Genomic DNA, 21317 nt, shown 5'->3' with positions numbered 1-21317 from the left:
GCCAAGTGGCAACTACCGTGGCTTGAGGCTGAAGCCAGTGTGGATGTATCTTAGCTTGCAGTCCCACCAACACCCATTAGATGCTGACTCCAAAAAATGCCTGGCTCCAACTGACTGCTATTTACAAAGCGTTTGAAGGCTGGTGATCATTTTGGAAATTATTACTCCGTTAATAAGATTTGAAGACTTATAATAGCTTTGATGTCTGCTGTGTGGGAGTCGATTGACAGCTGTGACTGACAGTTTGCTTGCCTGATGCTCTCCTCAGCGCCGGGACTCACATTGAGTCAGGCTTTTGGAGCTTCTGTAAGAAAAAAACAGTGTTTTTTCTCCAGACAAGAGTGAACCCAGGAGTCGCAATGGAGGTAAACCTGCCAAACCAACTGGTAACTCGCAGCTACAGCTGGTAGTGAATCACAAATGAAAACGCACATTAGCGTCAGAAACTGCTACAGTCACTCAGCTCGTCTGCTGCATCTCATGGAGTTTTGAGAGCGGCTGTCAATCACAGCTGTCAATGTTGACGCCACACCCCCTTTTTATATCGTCAAAGACCTTATGAGAAAAATGAGTACTTGAACATATATCAGCATGATAAGAACTACTTAAAATGACAGAAACCATCTTCGGGAAAAATGTTTTTGATGTGCACTTTGATTTTTTTAGTTTGGCCCAACCGCTACCATGGAAGGGGTGGTGTTTATGACTTATACTGCAACCAGCCACTAGGATGGAGATATTTTGGCTTCACTTTTGGGCAGCTATTATGTTGTCCATCTTTATATGCAGTCAATGGTTTGTGGTTAAGGACCTCACAAGATGTTGTCACAAAAGATTAATGTTACTTGATTTTGACACCTGCCCTGTTAGCACAATTTAGCAAAAAAAGCTAATGTTAGCCTAAGTAAGCTAGCATTCGCTTCAGTCTGAGGTGGCAGGGCATGTTTCCAGAGCATGAAAGGCCACAACCTGCACTTATTTGGAAGGTCCTGACCATAAGCTGCAACCAGCTCCAATGCAAACCAATGAGTGATGTCATACCTCGCTATGTCCATCTTTATATACAGTCTGTGCAATGAGCACAACACCATAACTATATGAATAGCTGAACAAATGTGAGATGTGTGTCGCAAATCAGGGGTCTGGAATCAGGCGAGGTTTATGTATCAAAGCAGCGCCCACGGCAACGTCCACATCAAGTGGGTAATGACAGGCTTGTTGATTATAATTTGTTCATTTCAGTAATATTTTTAAGTTGAATTACCTTCCACTTGCACAGAATCTGAATGTCAAATTTGATCATCATCCATATAAACACTACCAACAGAAAAAGAGTAATCAGAGCCAAGGCAGTTTTATTTGACTTTTATGCAGGATGGTTGCTCTGTAAAAAGAAAAGAGAAAAAAGTAGCTTAAATCAATCATGCTTGCAGCAAGCATACAAAGCTGTTTGTGTTTACAAAGGTGAATCAGATCTTGAATTACTCTTGAATCAATCCACTACTGTTAGACAGCCTGAAAATGACAAGGTACGTCAATAGAATTTTCACCACCTGTAATTTACAACATTATCATGGCACCACAGTTATGTAGATTTGCCTTTTTCCATGATTGGCTGAACAAAGAGGTTTTGAGTGATTTCCTTTGTGGTATTTTCAAAATAAAGAACTTTGATGAAACATGAGATCTGAAAATGTCATCCTGTTTATGACTCCTCCTCTGGGCATTTTAACAACATCCCTATGGCATTACGAAGAAATAAAGCATGGTTTCATTCATTCTGTGTTTATACTAATAACTGTCAAACCCCAACTATCATGACCAGATATGAAATACAGTCCAAATAGACAGTAAAATGTTTGAGTTAAACACAAACAAACTGTTATTTCTTTGAAGAGGTTTGAGTCATAAGGGACTGTTAGAAAACAAATAACTGAAACACAAAAAAAGACAGAGACAGTAAGCAGGTGCTCTTCTTTATCCCTCGACCTGAGGCTCTGATTTGGTGCATGTAGGTGAGCTTTCCATAATTTAATCTTGCTGTGGCATTACATTAGCAGTACAGGACCTTGTGTTGGTACACAATGAAAAAGTCTCCAAATGTAGCAATGCCAACGGGGAATAGAATTGACCTGAGGAGACATGACTAACATTATCAAAGCTGCACCAGGCAGTGTAACAGAGAAAAGATCTTCACTACATACGTGGCATAAAGAAACGCAGAATTCTTTAAATGCAGAAAACAAATACAGAAACTCAACAGAACTGACATTTCCAGGGGACACTGAAACCAAATATCTTGACCATTGATCAGTGATCTTTAGTTTTAACATTTTGATTGAATAGGTCCAATATTATTGGAATGTCACATTGTATAGATGCAAAAATGACGGTTGTGTGACTCTACACATGTCATCAAAATGCCAAAATTATCTATAAGTGTCCAAAATCTTGATTTGCTGTAATGTGCTGTATTTGTTTAGATGTATAAACAACAAATTATTGTTTTGCAGCTCATGCATATCAAACATACAGTGACGCTTGAATGATGTCAGACATTTTTTTCTGGCTTCTCTGTGTTTAGTAAAAAGTGCAGCTGTGAGCGAATTTGCAATGGCTTATTAAGACTGCATCAACAATAGCTGGCTTTCAAATGAGTATGCTGCTGATGTACGAAAAAACACAATTTATTTCACATTCAAGAGTTTATCCAACATGGGTTACTCAAGCTTTGCCGGGACTGCCTGCTCATCTCCTCCCAGCTGCTTTAAAAGACACTTGAGTTTGGGTCATTTCCTTCCTCATCAAAACAATTTCCTTTTGTTGACCATTTTGAACAGTCATTTCAAAATAAATGGGGCCAATCTACATTGTCTCATTTAGAGAGACAGGATGCTCTTTGCTGTTACATCACTTCCTTAGTTGCTAATATGTGCAGTTCGTTAAGAGGTTGGTTGTTAGGGTTACAGTACATTATTTAAAGTGGGGGGTTCTTAAATGAGTTGCAGGGTGAACTAGTAGCTGGAGGAACAGCACTCAGATAAAGAGAAGAAGCCAAAATGTTCCATTGATGCTGTTCAGTAGCTGACGACCATGCCTGACTGCCATAATGGGGAAAAGCAAAAATAGAATTTCCCAAATCAGAACAAGGTAGTAGCACATTAAATGACATATTTCAGAGTGGGTATCATGTGAAGAAAAAAGTATTTCAGTATTTGACAGTGGTGCAGTGTAGGCCAGAGATTAGAGAATCTGTAGTTTTTTGTTAGACATGTGTAATTTGGGAGTATTTCATGCTGTAGGAAATGGGGTAAGCCAGCTATCTGCTTTACTTCTAGTGTGTATTGCTCTGTTTCTGGTGTGTTACTGGAGAATTCCTAAGTGGGTCTAACCGGGCTAGATGGCTGCACGCAGTAAATTGGGTCACTGCTGAATTAAACACCAGTGCCTCTGCTTTCAGTGCTGCTTCACTGCTGCGCCAGAGAAGGGCACGTTAGAAATAGTCATGAGAGGGACCGAGTGTGTGTACATCCAGGCAAATTATTCAGGTGCAAGACAAAAAATCTTTTATTGCAGGGTACAAAGGAATGAGGTCTGCACTCTGTTAAGCTCCCAATAAACAATTTTATTCTCTTTTTTTTGAGAGACCCTAACCCTAACCCTTAAAAAAGGGAATACAGTCATTTATTGGGAGCTTAACGGTGTGCAGACCTCACTCCTTTGTACCCTGAAATAGAAATAGTCATGGCCATAGAGTCTCAATAAACAGTCGAGCCCAGGAGGACAGGACTGGTGCTGTGAACACAAGAAGTGGCATTTCAGAAGTCTGCCTCAAACAAACACGCCTTCTGTCGTGGAAAGGTTATGCCAAGTGTCACCAAAGTAAAAGCCGTGTGTGAAGGCATTCTTACTCAGCATCAATGTGTGCAACAGAAATAAACATGGCACAACATCTTAGAGTCAGTCTTTATTTTGTGTTTCTCTAACAAGGGGCTAGAAGAGAGCAGAAATAAAAGATATGGCGAGACTAATAGGGAGAAGGATAAAGCGAGGTGGGCAGCCAAAAAGAGTGTGTCTGGCTCAGGTTGTGGAGTTCCTGCAAGTTTCTTGACAGTTTGTTAGTCTGTTTTGAGAACCGTGTGAAGCCTTTTCTCCTGAGTGGTCAAAACTAGAGGCAGAGCATCTCGTTACCTTTCTCCTGGATGTGTGTCAGCCACACTCCTGCTACACTGGAGGGGAGGAGGCCAAAAAAAAAGAAAGGCAAGAAGGTAGCAGAAGAAGAAAGGATGGGGCAATAAAAGAATGAATAAATTCTTGGTGGTAAAATGAGAAATTCATAAACATATGCCTCCTTAATCCTACAACTGAGAAACAGTAGAGGGAATAGATAAGACAGACTTAAGAGCAGCACATTTGAATTCAGCCCTTTGTTAGGCTGCAGTCCTCCAGCCCCTGTGGTTTCCCAGCACTCTGCAGTGGGCCCATAGCTCAACCTGATGCATCCAGTCAGGCACACTCAAGGACAAACACACTTTGAGGGCAAGGAAATTAATATTTGATATCTAGCTCTGCATCATGTGGTGAGACAGACAGTCAGGCATACTAGCAGGCACATACAGGATGGAGCCAAACCCAGGAATAACCACTCCCTACTGCAGAGCCACCAGTCCACCAGAGGAAAGCTCATACTGTACTGCAAATGAACAGCAAAAGTGGATGTTGGTTGTTTGTTGAATACCACAAAACCTTTACTCTTTGCTGTGCCTGATGAAACATCCAGTATGAATTCAATACTATTCCTGCACAATGAAAAGCAGAGGTACAAGAGGAGTGCATTTTGTACTGAAAAGTATGTTTTTCACAGAGGTATTATAAAAAGTTCCTATAATGGCACCTTATGGGACCAGATGCATATCCATCTCAATGGGGAAGAAGTAAAGAAGTTATTAAGGTTTCTGAGTTGAAAGTGTAACTCAGCACCCCCTGAAAAGCCTGTTTCTGCTGACCTCAAGTGTTTTATCTTCGTGCTTTGCTGTAGTTATGTGTACTAAGTGTACTTCAGTGTGTGTCAGTACACTGAGACATCACTTTGGACACATCCATTAGTGATGCTGGGTGTAGTCAGAGATTAAACAGACTTGAAACTCTCAGAGGTTTAGCAGCCTGATGTTAAAGGGGACATATCACGTACATTTCCAGGTCTATATTTTTATTCTGGGACTCTACTGGAATATCTTTGCATGGTTTACAATTCAAAAAATCCCTTATTTAATTCATACTGGCCTTTTAAGCAGCCCCTCAGTTCAGCCTTTGTGTGAAACAGGCCATTTTAGCTCCTGTCTCTTTAAGGCCCCCCTCCTAATGAGCCAACTCTCTTCTGATTGGTTAGACCCCAGAAGCTGCGTCTTGGCCAACTTCTGGTGGCTATGTAAACAAACAGAAGTAGTAGGATTTCACTTTCTTTTTGTCTCTCTTTACACAAAATGTCAACTTTTCACATACATCCGTACATGATCAAGCTGAAATAAGATCTGAAATATGAAAGTGGACAACGCAAATAACACAGCACCTTGGCAACCAAGATGGCCAACAGACGGCTATTTATGGGCATGCGCAATGAGCTGATGTCAGCTCATCAGCAAGGTAACAAAAAACCGTCGCAAACAAACTACCACTTGCAGGGAGCATTTCTACATAAGTTAACCTCAAGTTTGAAAACTTTGACCATGTTTAGCATCGGTATCTGACATCATAACAGTAAATGAATAACAGAAAAAGCATAATGTGTCCCCTTGAAGTTAGGTACAACCTAGTTATGCTATTTAAAGGTATGCTTAGTATGCATTCCAACAAGCAGTGTGGGAAGAGGCTAACTATTGTTTATGGTAATATACACAAATATGCCAGAAATTTACTTTTTTTGTTGGGGACTTAAGGTTGAGGGAACATAAAGGAAAGAAGATTGAATGCAGCGCTGAGGGAACGTAGGGCTGTAGTGCTCGAATCAAGTCATCAATGACTAATCTGAGAGAGCATAATCGATCTGTTGTTCAGGAGGCATTAATCATATTCTTGTCTATATTACTGGTGAAATAATACAAACAGCAGTGTAGGAGAGATGTGCATAGTGGCAGTGAGTGCAAGGACAATATGATAACAGTAAAACGTTATACATGATACGAAATATGATATGAAAAACCAAATGGCATTTGCTATGATAGATCTAGCCTTCCTTGTCAGTGAGATACAGCCAAGTTGTCAAACATCATCGATGTCACGCACAACCTCCGGGGCTGAAAAGTGAAGCGAATGCGGAAGTGCCAAAAACCTGCATTCTATTCCTATTCTAAGAGCTCTTATGATACATCCATGGGGCCGAGCGGGAACTCGTGGGCGGGGCCAGCGGGGGAAACACTACTGCGCATATTCAGTGGGCCGCACAACGCGGAAGCAAACCCAGAAGCTGGAAACTTTTTTGGCGCATCCGCCCATGGATGTGTAAAGAGAACTGGCTACAGGAGGAGAAAGCTCCTATAATACATCCGTGGTATGCGCCAGGTGAGCAATTCCTACAGGACTGAATGAGCGCCATTTTTAGTCTGGTATCCAGCTCCTATAATACATCCATGTACCACGGGGACAACGTCGCTTACGTAATGTAACCATCGCGTATAGGCATAGCTGCCGCTATTTCACAGTGTGTTTTCAGTTTACTAACATTAATTGTAACATTGTGGTCGCCTAAAAACAGCCTTTTCGGCGTTTTGTTGTAATAAAAGACCCATCAATGAGTCGGATGATCGGTTTTTCTGATGAGTACATATTGTTTAAACGGTTTTAGGCCCGTTTTTCGCTAGCGAAAATTAGCATTATCACTGTTAACCATGGATTATAAATGCACCGTGCTAACCAAGCTAGCAGCTAGCGCTATGGTCACCGCCACCCTCTCGTCCAAATATGGTCACTTCTGGCTCCAAAAATCAAACATGGGGACGGCCAAATCCAAGATGGCGATGGTCAAATTGCAACAGTCAAGGCTTCAAAACGGCAGTTCCATGGATGTATAATAAGAGCATGGGTAGTTCGCAAACCAATGGGTAACGTCACTGTGACTACGTCCATATATTTTACAGTCTATGGTTACGCATCCGCATAGCCTTAAAAAAAGTCTTTTACTGGAGTTTTATTGGTTACATAAGAGAGCAGCAATCCACCGTTAGTGTTTGTTGGTTATCAGTGCTTCCCAAACGGCCTTGAGGTTTTGAAACATAATCAGCATTGTGTGCCTTAGACTAACACCAGGCATTCAGCTAACGGCTTGTACCAGACTGAAGCGCATGCTGGATTGATTTCACAGTAGCTTGAAAAGGCACTGAAGGCAGTGATCATACTGAGGACGCGTGTGTGTATTTGTTAGTGAGGGAACATGGTACAGAAAAACATGGTATAGAGGGAACCCGGCACAAAAAACGGGCAGATAGCGCTATAATTGTGTGTCTTGAATAGAGACTTTTAATAACAGAGACTTTGTAAGTTTAATATATTCCCTTGCAAGCTGGTGTGCTGTAATACCTGATCAGTTCAGAATATGAGCTTTCATCAAGATGAGCTTTAAGTAGCATAAATAATATCTTCAAATCAACTGAAATCAAGGTTTGAGGAAGCAAGGTTTGGGGTCATGTTGACTCCCTGTTTGATGCATGTTGAATCAGTTAGAGGTGTAAGAATGAAATGAAATGTCATGCGAGGTGACTGAGGTTTATACTGGGTTTTACAGTGACCTACACTTTGAAAAAGGATGTTAGAAATATACAGTATACAGAGGTCATACAAGTAATGACTCAACTTTAACACTAATAAATTATAACTTCACTTGGACTTAAAAGACTTGAAAATTTCCAAAGATCTTAGGGAACAAATGTTGGTTGGGTAGGATGACTGCATCAGCTTTGGAGTATCACTGGGTGGAGCTGGAAGAGTCACTTTATCTCCTTTCATCTCCTTTTAAAAGCAAAAGACAGGTTCATAAGTTGAAGTCATTAACGCAATTGCTTTAAACGACAGTTCCTCTTACTAATGTTGTGTACAGCACAGAAAATGCTCCTCTAATTATCAAGACAAAATGGTATTTTCCCAAGATCTTTAATGTATCTCAGGACTCATCCTGAGCATGCCTCCTATTCCAAGTGATTTCACAGTGGTGTGTTTGTGTGTGTGTGCATGTCTCCTGTAGATGATGGTAAGCTGTCTCTGGATGAGTTCCAGGCTTTCTTCTCCGATGGCACGCTGAACGAGGAAGAGCTGGAGAAGCTGTTTCACACCATCGACTCTGATAACACCAGGTCAGCACAACTACACCACTACTGCATGGCTGTGTGTGTGTGTCTCTGTGTGTGTTTTTGTGTGTGTGAGTTTGCCTACAGCGTATAACATGGCCGTAGTTGCATGAAATAAATCTGCATACTTGTACATTTATGCATGTGTGTGTGTGTTTGTGTGCTCACCTCACTGTGACTTTTGTTTTTGATCACATCTCGCAATCAATTATGAAAAAGAACAGAGATGCTTGCAGCTGTTTTCCTGCTGCACAGCCTCAGTAAAACGCTTCTTGCTTTTGTATGTGTGTGTGTGTGTGTGCGCGCTTACATGAAATATATGTAATTTATCCTGCCGGCAGGAAATGTCACATCCAGTTCTGAAAGCTCTTTTTATGAAGAACCTTTTGTACCAAAGCCCTTTATGTTAAGTGACACCATCAATACGGAACATGACAAAATAAAAAATGATGAAGGGAGAGGAGGTAAAAATACAGACAGGCGGAAAAGGATGAAAGAAAAAAGTGACATTTTTTTAACTTTCACCCTCTCTTTTATTTTTGCATTAGTCATCCCGACCGTCACATGAACCTCTTTATGGCTCCTGCTCCCGAGGACTCTCTGTTTTGACTGGCTCTCATTACATCAATTTATTGAACCTTTATAATTAGCCAATCAGTTCATCCAGCCTGCAATCAGGAGAAGCGTGCTGACACAGTGGGATCTGAGTAATCAAAAGACTGTTCATTTACACAACCTCTGAATCATACAGGGCCTTGAATAAAATGAAACCAAGCAGAACAAAAGCTGACCTTTATGGCTGTTGTAGAACTGAATTAGGTTCAATATAGGCCTATAAATCCTCAACTTGGCTCAAAGATTAGTTGAGATTTTTGAATCAGTGCGGTAAGTGGACCATGCAGCCATCACTCTGTCAGCCATCACGTTTTATAAATCTTATCCACTGCAGTGGATGCGCTCAGAAAAGTTTCTATCCATTAGACTCGACACCCGCATGTCAGGCTTCAACATTATCATGTGACAGCAGATCAGGTTATTGATTCGCACAAGTATAAGCTGAAATGACTGCGTAAGCGTTTCCTGTTAAAGCAGGAAGTTGATGGATGGAGAGGAGGGGACGGTGAAGGCAGAGACTGAGCGCTGTCGTGCTTCCAGTCCTTCATCTATCTGTCTCTGTCACTCTGTGGTTTCCTCCCATCTCCAGCTTTCTTCCCCAATCAGGCTGAGATTTCTGACGGTATTTTCATGCCAAGCTTTTCTTGTTTCCATCACCTTCATCCCTCCATCACCTTCATCCCTCCATCCTCCTTCTCCTATCACTCTGCCCATCACCTCACTCCATCCTCTCTCCATCTGTCACTCATACCCTGTCCTCAAATCCTCCCTCCATTCCTCTCCGCCTGTTTAACTTAATAGTCCTCCATGCAGTGAAATGATGCTGGAGATGAGGCTAAACATGATAACAGGTGATAATTCAGACTTTAGTTGTTTGATATTAAGGTCAAGGTTAATTTTGGTGAAACTGATCTTTTTTTTTGGATTAATTGCTGTTTTGTTTGGCACTGAATCATTGGTATTCTAACCAAAGGCATGGAAAAACACATGCAGATGAAGTCTGATTTCTCTTTACTCTTTTTCAAGTTCAACAAGCAATAAAGCTCCCAAATACCAAAAATATACAGTAGAGACACCTGTATAAATGCACAAATCTATTGACAATCATTCAAAGTATTACTATTAAAAAAAAAAGCTGTAAAGGTAACATGTAAAAAGCTGAAAACTGTACCTTTCACTGGTTATACACACAAACAAAGGAGACCAATCCAAGAAATAAACCTGCAATCCAGTGGTCTTACATCAAATATTTGAACCTCTCTGGTTTTTGTCAATTTTAAGTTGGATATTTTTTAAGGAGGACATTTTTGGGTTTTTTTTGCCCTGTAACAACTCCTGATTGGTCAAAATACATAGAAAAAGCTGAGAATTCTGCACATTCAACTGCTTTTTTCTGCTCCTTTGTCAAAAAACAACCAAAAAAAAAACCATAAGACATGAAGTAATGTTACATATTTTTTATTTGCACACATATACAACAGCATAAAATCCAGATAATAGAAGTAAAATAGATGTGACAGGTGAGGACGTCCCCTCAACTTAACAAAACAAACAAACATAAAAACAAAGCAAAAAAACCCACTAAACTAACAGATGATTTAGCAAAATACAAATAAAATAAATGACAATTAGATACATAATGTTCTGTGACTGCCAGTACTGTTATAATGCATAAACACATAAAATATATCAATGCTTGTGCTTGAGCAACAAACATAAACAAGATACTTCATAAACGCCCTATTTCAACAACTTTTGATCGGTTCAACACTCTACTGTGTGTGTGATACTAATAAAATCTTATGTCGCTATAAAAACATAAGCTGATTCTTTATTGCTCATGAAAAGGTAGAATCCCGAGGGATAATAAATCATATCACCAGCTGTTTACGTGTTTACATCCTCTGTTAAAATGCAGCCTACATCTAGATCTACCATTTGGATAGTAAACAATCTGCCACTTGTATTTCAGCCAGGACAGTTTTACAACACTGACAAATATCTTTAACTGAATATGTTGTTAGTAAACATGAAAATACACTTAATGGGGGGTAAAACTAGACTTTCATCTGATATTTTTAAAGCCCATCTGTCACAGCGATGCATCCGGATGAATTCTGGCAGAACCTGCGCATGTAAAATGAAACTGCTGCTTAATAAAATAAAATGTTCCATTATCAAATCAGGAGGCGTAACAAGACTCATCCAATCAAAACACTCGCATAAACTACACGGTCGTTTGCTGATATTTAAAATATTGAAATAGCAATGAAGAGGGGATGTTTAAACATTAGTGATTTGTGTAACATTCCCTGTTGTGCAGCGTTTCCTGAGCAGTAATTTTTACTCAAGATGAACAGATGGAGTCTTTCTGCCCGTCTCCCCCTCTGTCCCCTGTCCTCCCATCACTAGTTACATCTCATCCCTCTTTGGCTATCTGTCTGCTACTTCCTCATCCTCCCTCCGTTCCCTCGCTTCATCTCCTTATTCTTTCTCCTGCCTTTTCTCCCAACCTGCCTGCCTCTCGTTCCTCGTTCTCCTCTCTCTCTCCTGGTCAGTCAACCAGGGAAAGTCTTCTTTATGCCAGTGAAGAATTCGCTGCCAAATGAGTCCCCACACAGTGAACTGAGCATGAATGATGGCAGCGGATTGATTCAGGCTCTTGTCAAAGAGTCTTGTTAGATTGCTCCCTGACTGCCAAACTCTGTGTATATATGTGTGTGTGTGTGTGTGTGTGATTGCATGCAAAAAGCCTTTCCTCTGTTTCTGACCCAGCTCTTCTCCATCCTTTTCCTTCCTTGCTTCCTACTTTCCTTCCTTCCTTCCTTCCCTGCTCCTGCACTATGCTGCGATAGTAATGTTGACACTAAGGAACTCTGTGGTAAGTAGACTACACACACACACATACACTCACTCCTCCCTCCTGCTGCCCTCATTCTCACTCTTATCTATTATTAAAAATACTTCTCAGTTGAAATGCAATTATTTCTCTTTAAAATATATGATATAAATTCAGCTACTTTCAGCTAACTATGACTAAAAGTTGGGTAAATCTTGTAATGTGCCAATTTGCATGTGTGTATGTGATGTGTGTGTGTGTGCACAGACTACTTTGCCAAACACATGGGGGACTATGAGGGAGTTCTGGCCTCGTTGGAGACGCTCAACCTTTCCATCCTCAAAGCCATGGACTTCACCAAGAAGGTAAGAGTGAGTGCGTGAGAGAGAACGTTTAATCAACTCACGACAAGAAAGCCAATGAGCGCATTATTCCCAAAATGTCAAACTATGCCTTTAAGCATTAACTGCAGTATGTTGTGTTTATAATAGGCAAGAAGGAAATGAAACCTTGGCAGACTTGAAGATAAAAATGTACATAATCATAATTAAAATGTGTTCAATTGTAAATAATGTGTGGGGTCGATGAAATTGAAAATATGCTGCAGTAGTTGCCTTACAATGGTGAACTCACGATATATAAGTCAATATAACTCAACCATTTTTGCTTGTAGCCAATCATAATCGCATTTCAAGATCATTCTCCAGTGATGAGCAGTGTGTTAGTATCAGATAATCCGACCTGAATTTTAAAGCCTTCTCACATATGAACTGTAGTGTTGCTGACGACCTAATTATGAAATGATACCGTGCAAATACAGGGGAATGATCAGCAGCTTGACAATACACAACATGTGTTCTGTTTGGCACCAATAAACTCCAGTGTCATGACAACCTGTCAATAGTGGTGTGTGTGTGTGTGAATGCTTGTGTGATTTCTGCATCAGCTGTACAGATGTGGAAGCAGTACGTTCACATATGACCCTCCAAACATACTGAACAATCCACCGTGTCTGCTCCTGCAAGTCAGGAGTAATGATGTGTGTGTGTGTGTGTGTGTGTGTGTGTGTGTGTGTGTGTGTGTGTGTGTGTGTGTGTGTGTGTGTGTGTGTGTGTGTGTGTGTGTGTGTGTGTGTGTGTGGCAGTCAGCTGGAGAATAGTAATGTGTTATCCTAGTTTTTCCCCATGTGCTATATATAGCAGCTAGTCCACAGCCACACTCCCACATCCATGTTCATGTTGGAGTTCTGCTACGTGTGTGTGTGTGTGTGTGCAGCACTGTGGCTGCTCTGTGTGTGTCTATATCTCTATCCACCAGCTCTCTGTCTTTATCTTTCTTTTCGCTGCAGGCCATTCAGCAGCACTCAAACACACATACACACACACACACACACACACACACACACACAACCTCAGGCTAGTTTCTCTCTAATGAGCGTCCATTGTTTAATCAATCAGTCGACTGTGTCTCTTGTTCTGTTGCTCGCTGTATCTCTTGTGCTCTGTCTTCTTCTCACTGTCATTCATACTGTTCTTTTCCCCATAGCATTGACTGATACACACACACACACACACACAATCTCTCCCCCTCTCTCTTGGACATTGTGATATCATGATATTGTGTGTTGCGGTCAGTGTGGAAGAGCTCCAACAGTGCTGTGTAGGGAGTAGACCGACTCAAAGAGTCAAAAAGCCAAACTGAAGCTGATACATTGCTGACCAGTCAAATATTGGTGGAGGTGGGTGCGTGTGTGTGTGTGTGTGTGTTTTTAGATGGCAAGGCTACGGTAAATTTTACTGCAGAGAGAGGCAGAGATTGGAGGCCATAGTGTCGCTGCACACTGTGTTCACCCTCTTTCTCTCTGCTGCTGCTGCTTCAGTTGTTCTGCTTTCAGTCATATTTATTTAGAGGGCCACCAACTCAGTTTTTAATAGCACAGCAATCCCTGGCTTCATGTTTACCTTGAATAAAAATGAATTTGTAAAAAAGAGAGCACTGGTATTGGACTGATACTTGGTGTCAGGACCCTGTTTTGAGGTGTTGGAATTTAATGGATTTAAAAGGAAAAATTCAATTAAGAAATAGTAAACTATGAAAATCAGTTACCTGGAAGAGTTGGCTTGTCTGTGCACTGTGGTTAAAGCCAGTGTCTGTTGGATTTGAAAATTTCCAACTTTGGAACCCCAAAGTGGAAGTACGGAAATAGGCACAGGCAGACAGCTAAACAAGCCACTGTACGCCACTCTAAACTACTGAAGGGCCAGTCCCACCTTCATGTGTAGTCTGCATCAGCAGAAAGCAGAACAAGTCAAGTATTTCATAAAGTTTAAGTCTATAATGCAAGTTCACACATTATCTGCTGTACTGTAGGCTGAGATTTTGGAGCATTACTGATGGTTTGGTTCATGTGTGTTATCTTCAGTCCACAGGACCATCTGAAACTAAGGCAATCACTTAAATGTATACACCCTGGACCTATAACCATGTGCATGAAGCCATATAGACCACTAGCTGTCTGGAGGAAACCAAGTTTGTCTCTGAGCTTATGGCTGCTGATTTAAAACACACACGCTACTTAGGCATTTTGTAAAATTAGTTATGACTGACAGTCAGACAAATGATCTCATGATCAATGATATCAGGCTACAACAAGTTTTATTTGCTAGATTTCAGGGTTAGGGGAAAATATCAATGTTGCTCATGTCCTTAAGCATCCACAGATGGATACTTTGAAAAACTGATGTACTGTTAGTGATGGTGGCAGCATTGTTTCAGCCCACTATATATAATATCCCATGAAAAAAACACATTAAAACTTTTAAAATATGAAATTTGTCCGCCTCCTGAATATTTCGACAAGTAATTCTTGCTGATTAACTACCCATTCTCTGACTCAAAATCACTCTTCATACCATTAAAGCAAAACTTTGAATGTTTCATGGTCAGCCAATTCTTGTTTTAAAGGGGGCTCTTCAAAGGCTGGGGGCTTATCAGCTCCACAGCAAACGTCTAAGTGGAATGTTTAAGTGCTAATCCACAAGTAGGACTAATAGCCTAAGTGGCTAGGCTGGCAGTAATAGCTGCATATGTTTCAGTTTAAAATTACCCGTTAAAATGGTTCATTTCTTTATCTTATTCTCCTGCACTTCTCTTTTTCTCCAACACTGCCTCCTTTCTGTACCCTCATTATTCATCAGCCTTTTCTCCCATGTGCTGTATTCCTTTCTCTCTCTGTCTCTCTAATTCTGTCATATTCAAAAAAGATAAAACATCCCATATTTTATATCTGAAGATATATTAAGTGATTGTAATCAATGTGTCTTGAATAAGAAACCAGTAAAGCGGGGTTTTGTTTTGTTTTTTTACTTTTAAAAAGGGGTTTGAGACAACATCCATTTCAAAACTGGAGAAAATCTCCCAATTGAGGCAGATGTGAGGAGGTGGAGTGGGTGGACCTAAAGGACAGAGCGTGATATTAGCTTGGGCAGAATGCTGTAGACTGAGCCCTGGCACTTTTAGAGCCCAGTGAGAATTGATTAGCTCACCATCTACCTCAATGAATATAGACACAGGAGAAAAAATTAGTGGAATAGGAAGGTAGACTTTGTACTCAGTTACCTACTGTACAGAGGCTTTTTTTCTTCTTTAAAGCACTTGGTTGGATCCTGAAGGCAGTTTGCAGTAAGAATAAAATTGGTCTCCAGATTATTCAGCTGAAATTTATACCCCAGCAGTATTGGCTTTCCCATGGTGCAAAAACCTTGCCAAGTCCCTGCAATGGATAGGACAGGATAAATAAAATTACAAGCTGTAGCCAGTGCAATACCTGCATAAACTCCCTTTTCTTACTAGAATATAAATTATTTGAATTTGTGTCCCTTCAGACACAGATTGACATCCACAGCTGTAAGCCATGCAGCTGCAGAGAGATACCGATACTCTGCCTGTGTCACCATCGCCCATCATCCTTCCCTTCACGCTCCCAGAGGGACAACCAACACAGTAATAATTCATGCAAATGTGATATTTCCGTTCACTTCATGCAGTATTCATTATTTTGACTGTCAAGGTATCAATTAGTGGAAGCAGTCGTCGGTGCTGTCTTAAGAGGATCACAAGATTCTGCAAATGAGCTGATCATAAAGTAATTAGTGGTGATTAATAAGCACAAATCACCTCTGACCTCTCATCAGATCCATCCAGGTATTAGCTGTAATTATCCTATAACGCACAAAGGAAGCCGTAGAGTTATTTCAAAGACATAATTATCTTTAGATGGCGAGATTACATCAGAGATTTGAGATGGATAAACTGTATATTGCATGCCCATTATAGTGACCTATTAGTGCATTAACACTTAAAAGTGGTTTTACGTATAAAATCTAATGTCGTCAAAAACTATTCCAAAAAAAAAGCCAACTTGTGTTCTTTGGACATTGAAATATAAATGTTCAACATTTAGAACATTTCAACATTAAAGGGGACATGTATGCACATTTCCAGGTCTATATATTTTATCAATGGCTCTGCTGGAATATCTTTGCATGATTTAGAATTTAAAAAAAAACTCCTTATTTAACTCATACTGACCCTTTATGCAGCCACTAAGTTCAGCCTCTGTCTGAAACAGGCTGTTTAGCTCCTGTCTCTTTAAGGCCGTCTTCCTGATAAGCCAACTCTCGGAAGCTGTCCCTTGGCAGATATCCACTGGCTCTGAAGGCTACGTTAACAAACCATGCAATAAACTATAGTAGTAGGATTTCACTACTTTTACTCATTCTTTACTCGAAATGTCAACTTATCAATTACATTTGTACATGTTTGAGTCATAATCAGATCTGAAATATGAGAGTTGACAACACAAACAACACATGGTAAAATCTTAGCATTAACCTTAGCAACCAAGGCTATGGAATGGATGGTCATTTATGGGCAGGTGCAACGAGCTGGAAAAAAATGTTGCAAACAAAACATTCAGAGTAGGTTGAAGCCCTGGCTTTTGACTCGCAGGGAGCATTTCTATATATGTTAACCTCAAGTTACTTTGGAACTTTCACCATGTTTAACATAGATAGCCGACATCATAACAATATATAAATAACAGAAAACCAGAAAAAGCATAATGTCCCCCTTAAAAAGTCAATTGTTCCAACAAACCAAACTAGTTACTTGTTCAAACACAAGTGAGTGCCTTTGCAAATGTGTTATGAGGATGTAAATACCCTCAACACACTTGTTGAATGAATGGATCCTGATCTACTGTCCAGTCCAAAGCAAAACAATGCAAATCATGATGAAGTAACCGCTTCAATCACTTCAATCACTCCTTGCATTCTTTGTACATGTGCAGGTGTCACATCCATCAACATTAATCCTGGTCTGAATGTGGTTCCTTGAAAAGAAGCAGAGGCTGTAACAGTTACATGCCATGGCTTATGAGCACATATGAAACTGTTTTGATAGTGATAAAGTACACATAAATGATAATCAAGCTCAACTACATGCTGAAAAATCCAGCAGGGCATCATTTACAGATATGAGGTTCTTTTAAATTTGATTACTTGAACTTTAAATCTTTAAGTCTTTTACATGAACTTTAAGAAGTAACGGTCTGAAAAGCAGTGCTTCACTACTTTGTCTGAAAGTCTCAGCTCTGTTGCACCTGTAACCACACCCAGCAGTGATGTCACAGTGTCCTGACACACCCTGGAGTACACTTCTACATCACAAGTTAAACCACTACAGGTTAGCAAAAACATAGTTTTCAGAAGTGAAAGCTGAAAGACAATGTCATATTCTAAGTTGGAGTGAACATCTTAGAGTAAGTTACCTGCAACAGAAGTGAACATTCTAAGTTGGACAAACTCTAAAAACGTAGAAATAAGTTGAAATCCTGTTTTCTTGTAGACAAACAATGTTTCTGTTTCTCACCAGGATACAGAATGCATTTTCTTTCTCATAAAACATTTGCAAAACTGATATTATCTAGAATTTTGAAACCTGCATTGTCTACATCTGTTGTCCAACCCCTGTACAAGTGAACTAGTTTGTTTGTGCATGTGCGTCCTCAGGCACATACAACAGCATGCATACAAAACATATAAAACTGGGATCCACTCATAAAAACATTATTCCATAGCGCTACTGTTGGTCACTAACTTCACGTTGTTTGACTTTGTGTTTATTTTACTGAAATTTTCATATTTATAGTTTCAACTTTGCACATAACATCTCACTGCAGCTCATGTCAGCATGACATCTCCTCGAGAGTTCTTTGCAGGTGGTGACAGTTGCCATGGAGGCAGTCTACTTTAGGGACACTTGTCATGGAGACAGGTTGAGTTGATGTCAGTCTACATTGAGACTGCTTATTAGACAAGAGATCAGTCAGCGAACTTTTTTCAAAGTTTTTAGTATTTGCAAGCAGATCTCACTCATGTCGTGATCCAGCAGCACATGCAGGACAGACTGTGGACATCGCTGACGTCTTCTTGACAGTTTAACACTTTACTGTAGTTTCTCATGAGAAGTGTGTTCCTCTGGCAGCAGTCATTTCGAAGAGCAAGTCCCTGATTTTGTGAATGAGATCAAAGATGATGATTGAGCTTTATGAGCGCTGGAGAAAGTTTAAGAGAAAACTTTAGCAAAGGAAAGGCTGACTTTGTTTGCCATGAAGGATTTTAAGAAAGCTCCTCTGCATGTTGACTCCGTAACTACCGTATCATCATCTCACATTCCCAAACGACAGCTCTGAATCTCCAGATTCTGACAGCGTTAGAGAACAAATATATAATCCACGGGGATTGAGGAAATGTGTTGAAATGCTTCAAATCCAGTGTTCTTTCAACTTTTTCTTTTTCTTTTTTTGTGTAGCTTTTATGATACTATGAGAGTCAGAAGTGGGTCCAGAAAACAATTTTAATTGGCTCTCCAGCAGGTGGAGATAAGTAAAGGCCTCTCCCATGAGGAGTGTGTTTGTGTGTGTGTGTGTGTGTGTGTGTGTGTGTGTGTGTGTGTGTGTGTGTGTGTGTGTGTGTGTGTGTGTGTGTGTGTGTTGGGGGTGATGAGAGCTGAAGCAGGAGACAAAAGGCGAAGAGGGAGAATTCATTAAATCTCCTGTCCTGTCTGTCCTGTATAAATGCTGTGTTTAATGAGCCACTCTCATTAGCACTTTAGTTTTTTCAAGCTTTCACCAAGTGAGCCAACACACTCATTGACAACTACTACTACTGGTGCACACATACACACACATACACACGCACGCACAGCTTCTCTCAGACTAAAATCTTGTTAAGCCTGTCTTTTTTTTCAAAATCTATTCAGGAAATTGTTTCATGCCGGTGAGTGACCCTCCATGAGCTTTTTAGCTGGCTCTCATCTGATTCCTCCTGCCCACATCCTCTTCTTCTCGCCTCTGTTTTCTCTCATCTTCTCCTCTTTCATCTCCACTCTATTGTCTTCTCCACCCGCACCAGCCACTGCAGCTTCCCCCACCTCATCCTCTCCTTTCTTCATGAAGATTAAGGTGAAGCAGATCACGGGGAGGGAGGCGTTCTGATCCGTACACAATGACGCGTGAGCGAGAGGAGAAGAGTTAAGAAGGGAGGAAGATCGATGGATGAGAATGGGAAGAGGAGAAAGGTTAACAGGGAAAAAGAGGAGAGGTAAAGATAAGGAGAGGACAGGGGGTTGGCGAGATCATGACAGGAAGTGAAAATGGTGATGAATAAAATGAAGAAACCGAAGTCAATGTGTTAAACATCTCAGCCAGCTCCATCAGTGGGTACGATGTGATTGTTGGTGGGTCAGTTTGCGTTGCATTCATCACTTATTCATTAGGATTTAATGGGCTTTTGGATGAAGATTGTGCATATGCAGTACAGTATGTTGTAAATGCATTGGTGAAGTGTTGCACTGTTAACGCTGAGCTTGTGTTCTTGAACTTTTTTTCTTTGTGAAAATTCCCTCAGTAAGATCAGAAAAGTCAAAAATATAACTGAATACATCAATAAATGATACTGTTAGATAAATAATTAAAATGGGTTGTAAAAAAAAGGATATATACTTTTTCTTTGACCCTCAATCAGTTGGTAAAAAAAAGAAAAAGCCAACCACCCACCCTGGACCACTTCCTGCCCTGGACAATAAAGGACGCACCCATCTAATTATCATATAAGCATGATGAAAATTGGAGATAGATGTGATGAGGAAAATGGGAATGGGATGAGGATGTTGCTTGGGGAAGATAGTGAATAAATAAATAAATAAACGATTGAATGTGTGCCAAGGCAAGCAAAAAAAAGAAAAAACTAAAGGAGGCAAATAAAGTTTTTATATCTTTTATCAACAGATTGGAGGTAAAATGAAATGTGTAAAGCTTTTTCATTTTACACTCCATTTGAATTATTTAATAGTATTATTTATGAGTACTGTAAGTTTTTGACTTGATAACTTTTATTACCTTTTCTCATTTTTGGGGCTCCATACATTTTTGATTACTTTTTAATTGAGGAAAAAAAAATCATCTCTGAAAAAATCTTATGAGGATTTTCACTACTGACTATTTTTTTCCCCATGGCAGTGTCATAATAGAAATTGTGAGTTTAAAAGATGAAGATACATTACACACCAAAACACATCCAATATCTGTTTATTTATATTTTCAAGCACAATTAGCACAGATGAACTATTATCAGGAGACTTATTACATGCCTTCAACATGATATGAGAGCTAATTTGCCGCAGAATGTGAGGGCACTTTATAAATTACATACATGGCATGTTTAATGACTACAAATCAGTGAACGTCCCCAGGTAGTTTTAGCGCTCCTGCAGTAGTGTGTTGTCCTGAGTGTGTGTTTGTGAAGCTTGTGTGTGTGTGTGTGTGTGTGTGTGTGACGTAGCCACCTGGTGTCAGCAGTTCAGTCTGGGGCATTCCTGTAATCACAACATCCCAAACATATATTTTATGTACACATGTATCGCTAAGCGATGTCAACCCTGATAGCAAGTGCATCCCTCAGCCTCTAGAACTTGGTCACCAAGGTTACCGTTTCCCTGGTAACCAAGGAGCAGGATGCTGTAGCCAGTGTGCTAGATGGGTAGAGAAGTGAAGTTAGAATCAGGCAGTGAGGTGAGGAGGCAAATGAGGGAGTTACTGATGAAGAGAAGTTAGGGTGAGGAGGGAATTTAACAGGGAAGAGAGATAGAAAATAAATGCAGAGAGCTGACTGGAAGAGGGGAAGAAGAGGTAGAGTTAGGAAGACAGAAGAGATAAAAGACATTAAGCAAAGAGTGAAGGAGCAAACAAGGAGCTGAAGGAAGTGTAGGAGGAGATAGAATAGAATAGGAGTTTGAGAGGAGGCAAGAGGTCTGACACTGAGAGAAAGAGGTGCCGGAGGTCAGAAACGCAGCTCCGACATCTTTCTCATGGCTGCTGTCACTGTGTGGATAAGGAGGATGTAGCAGCTCCATCAGTGAGACTGATAACATGTTTTATCTTTCAGCCTCTGAGTGATAAGTCACTT

At 40.3% G+C, this 21317-nt stretch overlaps 1 protein-coding gene across 1 annotated transcript in view; it reads left to right on the top strand.

Moving 5' to 3' along the window:
* Window positions 1–21317, top strand: part of necab2 (N-terminal EF-hand calcium binding protein 2) — a 136232-nt gene that overhangs the window by 34155 nt on the left and 80760 nt on the right. Inside the window, exons 3-5 of the mRNA XM_042410914.1 lie at window positions 8234–8342; window positions 11807–11832; window positions 12058–12155. Coding sequence (XP_042266848.1) covers window positions 8234–8342; window positions 11807–11832; window positions 12058–12155 — 233 coding nt within the window. The remainder of the gene's footprint in view (window positions 1–8233; window positions 8343–11806; window positions 11833–12057; window positions 12156–21317) is intronic.

Source organism: Thunnus maccoyii, chromosome 5 (genome assembly GCF_910596095.1).
Source record: "Thunnus maccoyii chromosome 5, fThuMac1.1, whole genome shotgun sequence".
Classification (NCBI taxonomy): domain Eukaryota; kingdom Metazoa; phylum Chordata; class Actinopteri; order Scombriformes; family Scombridae; genus Thunnus; species Thunnus maccoyii.
This window is presented reverse-complemented; position numbering and strand designations above follow the sequence as displayed.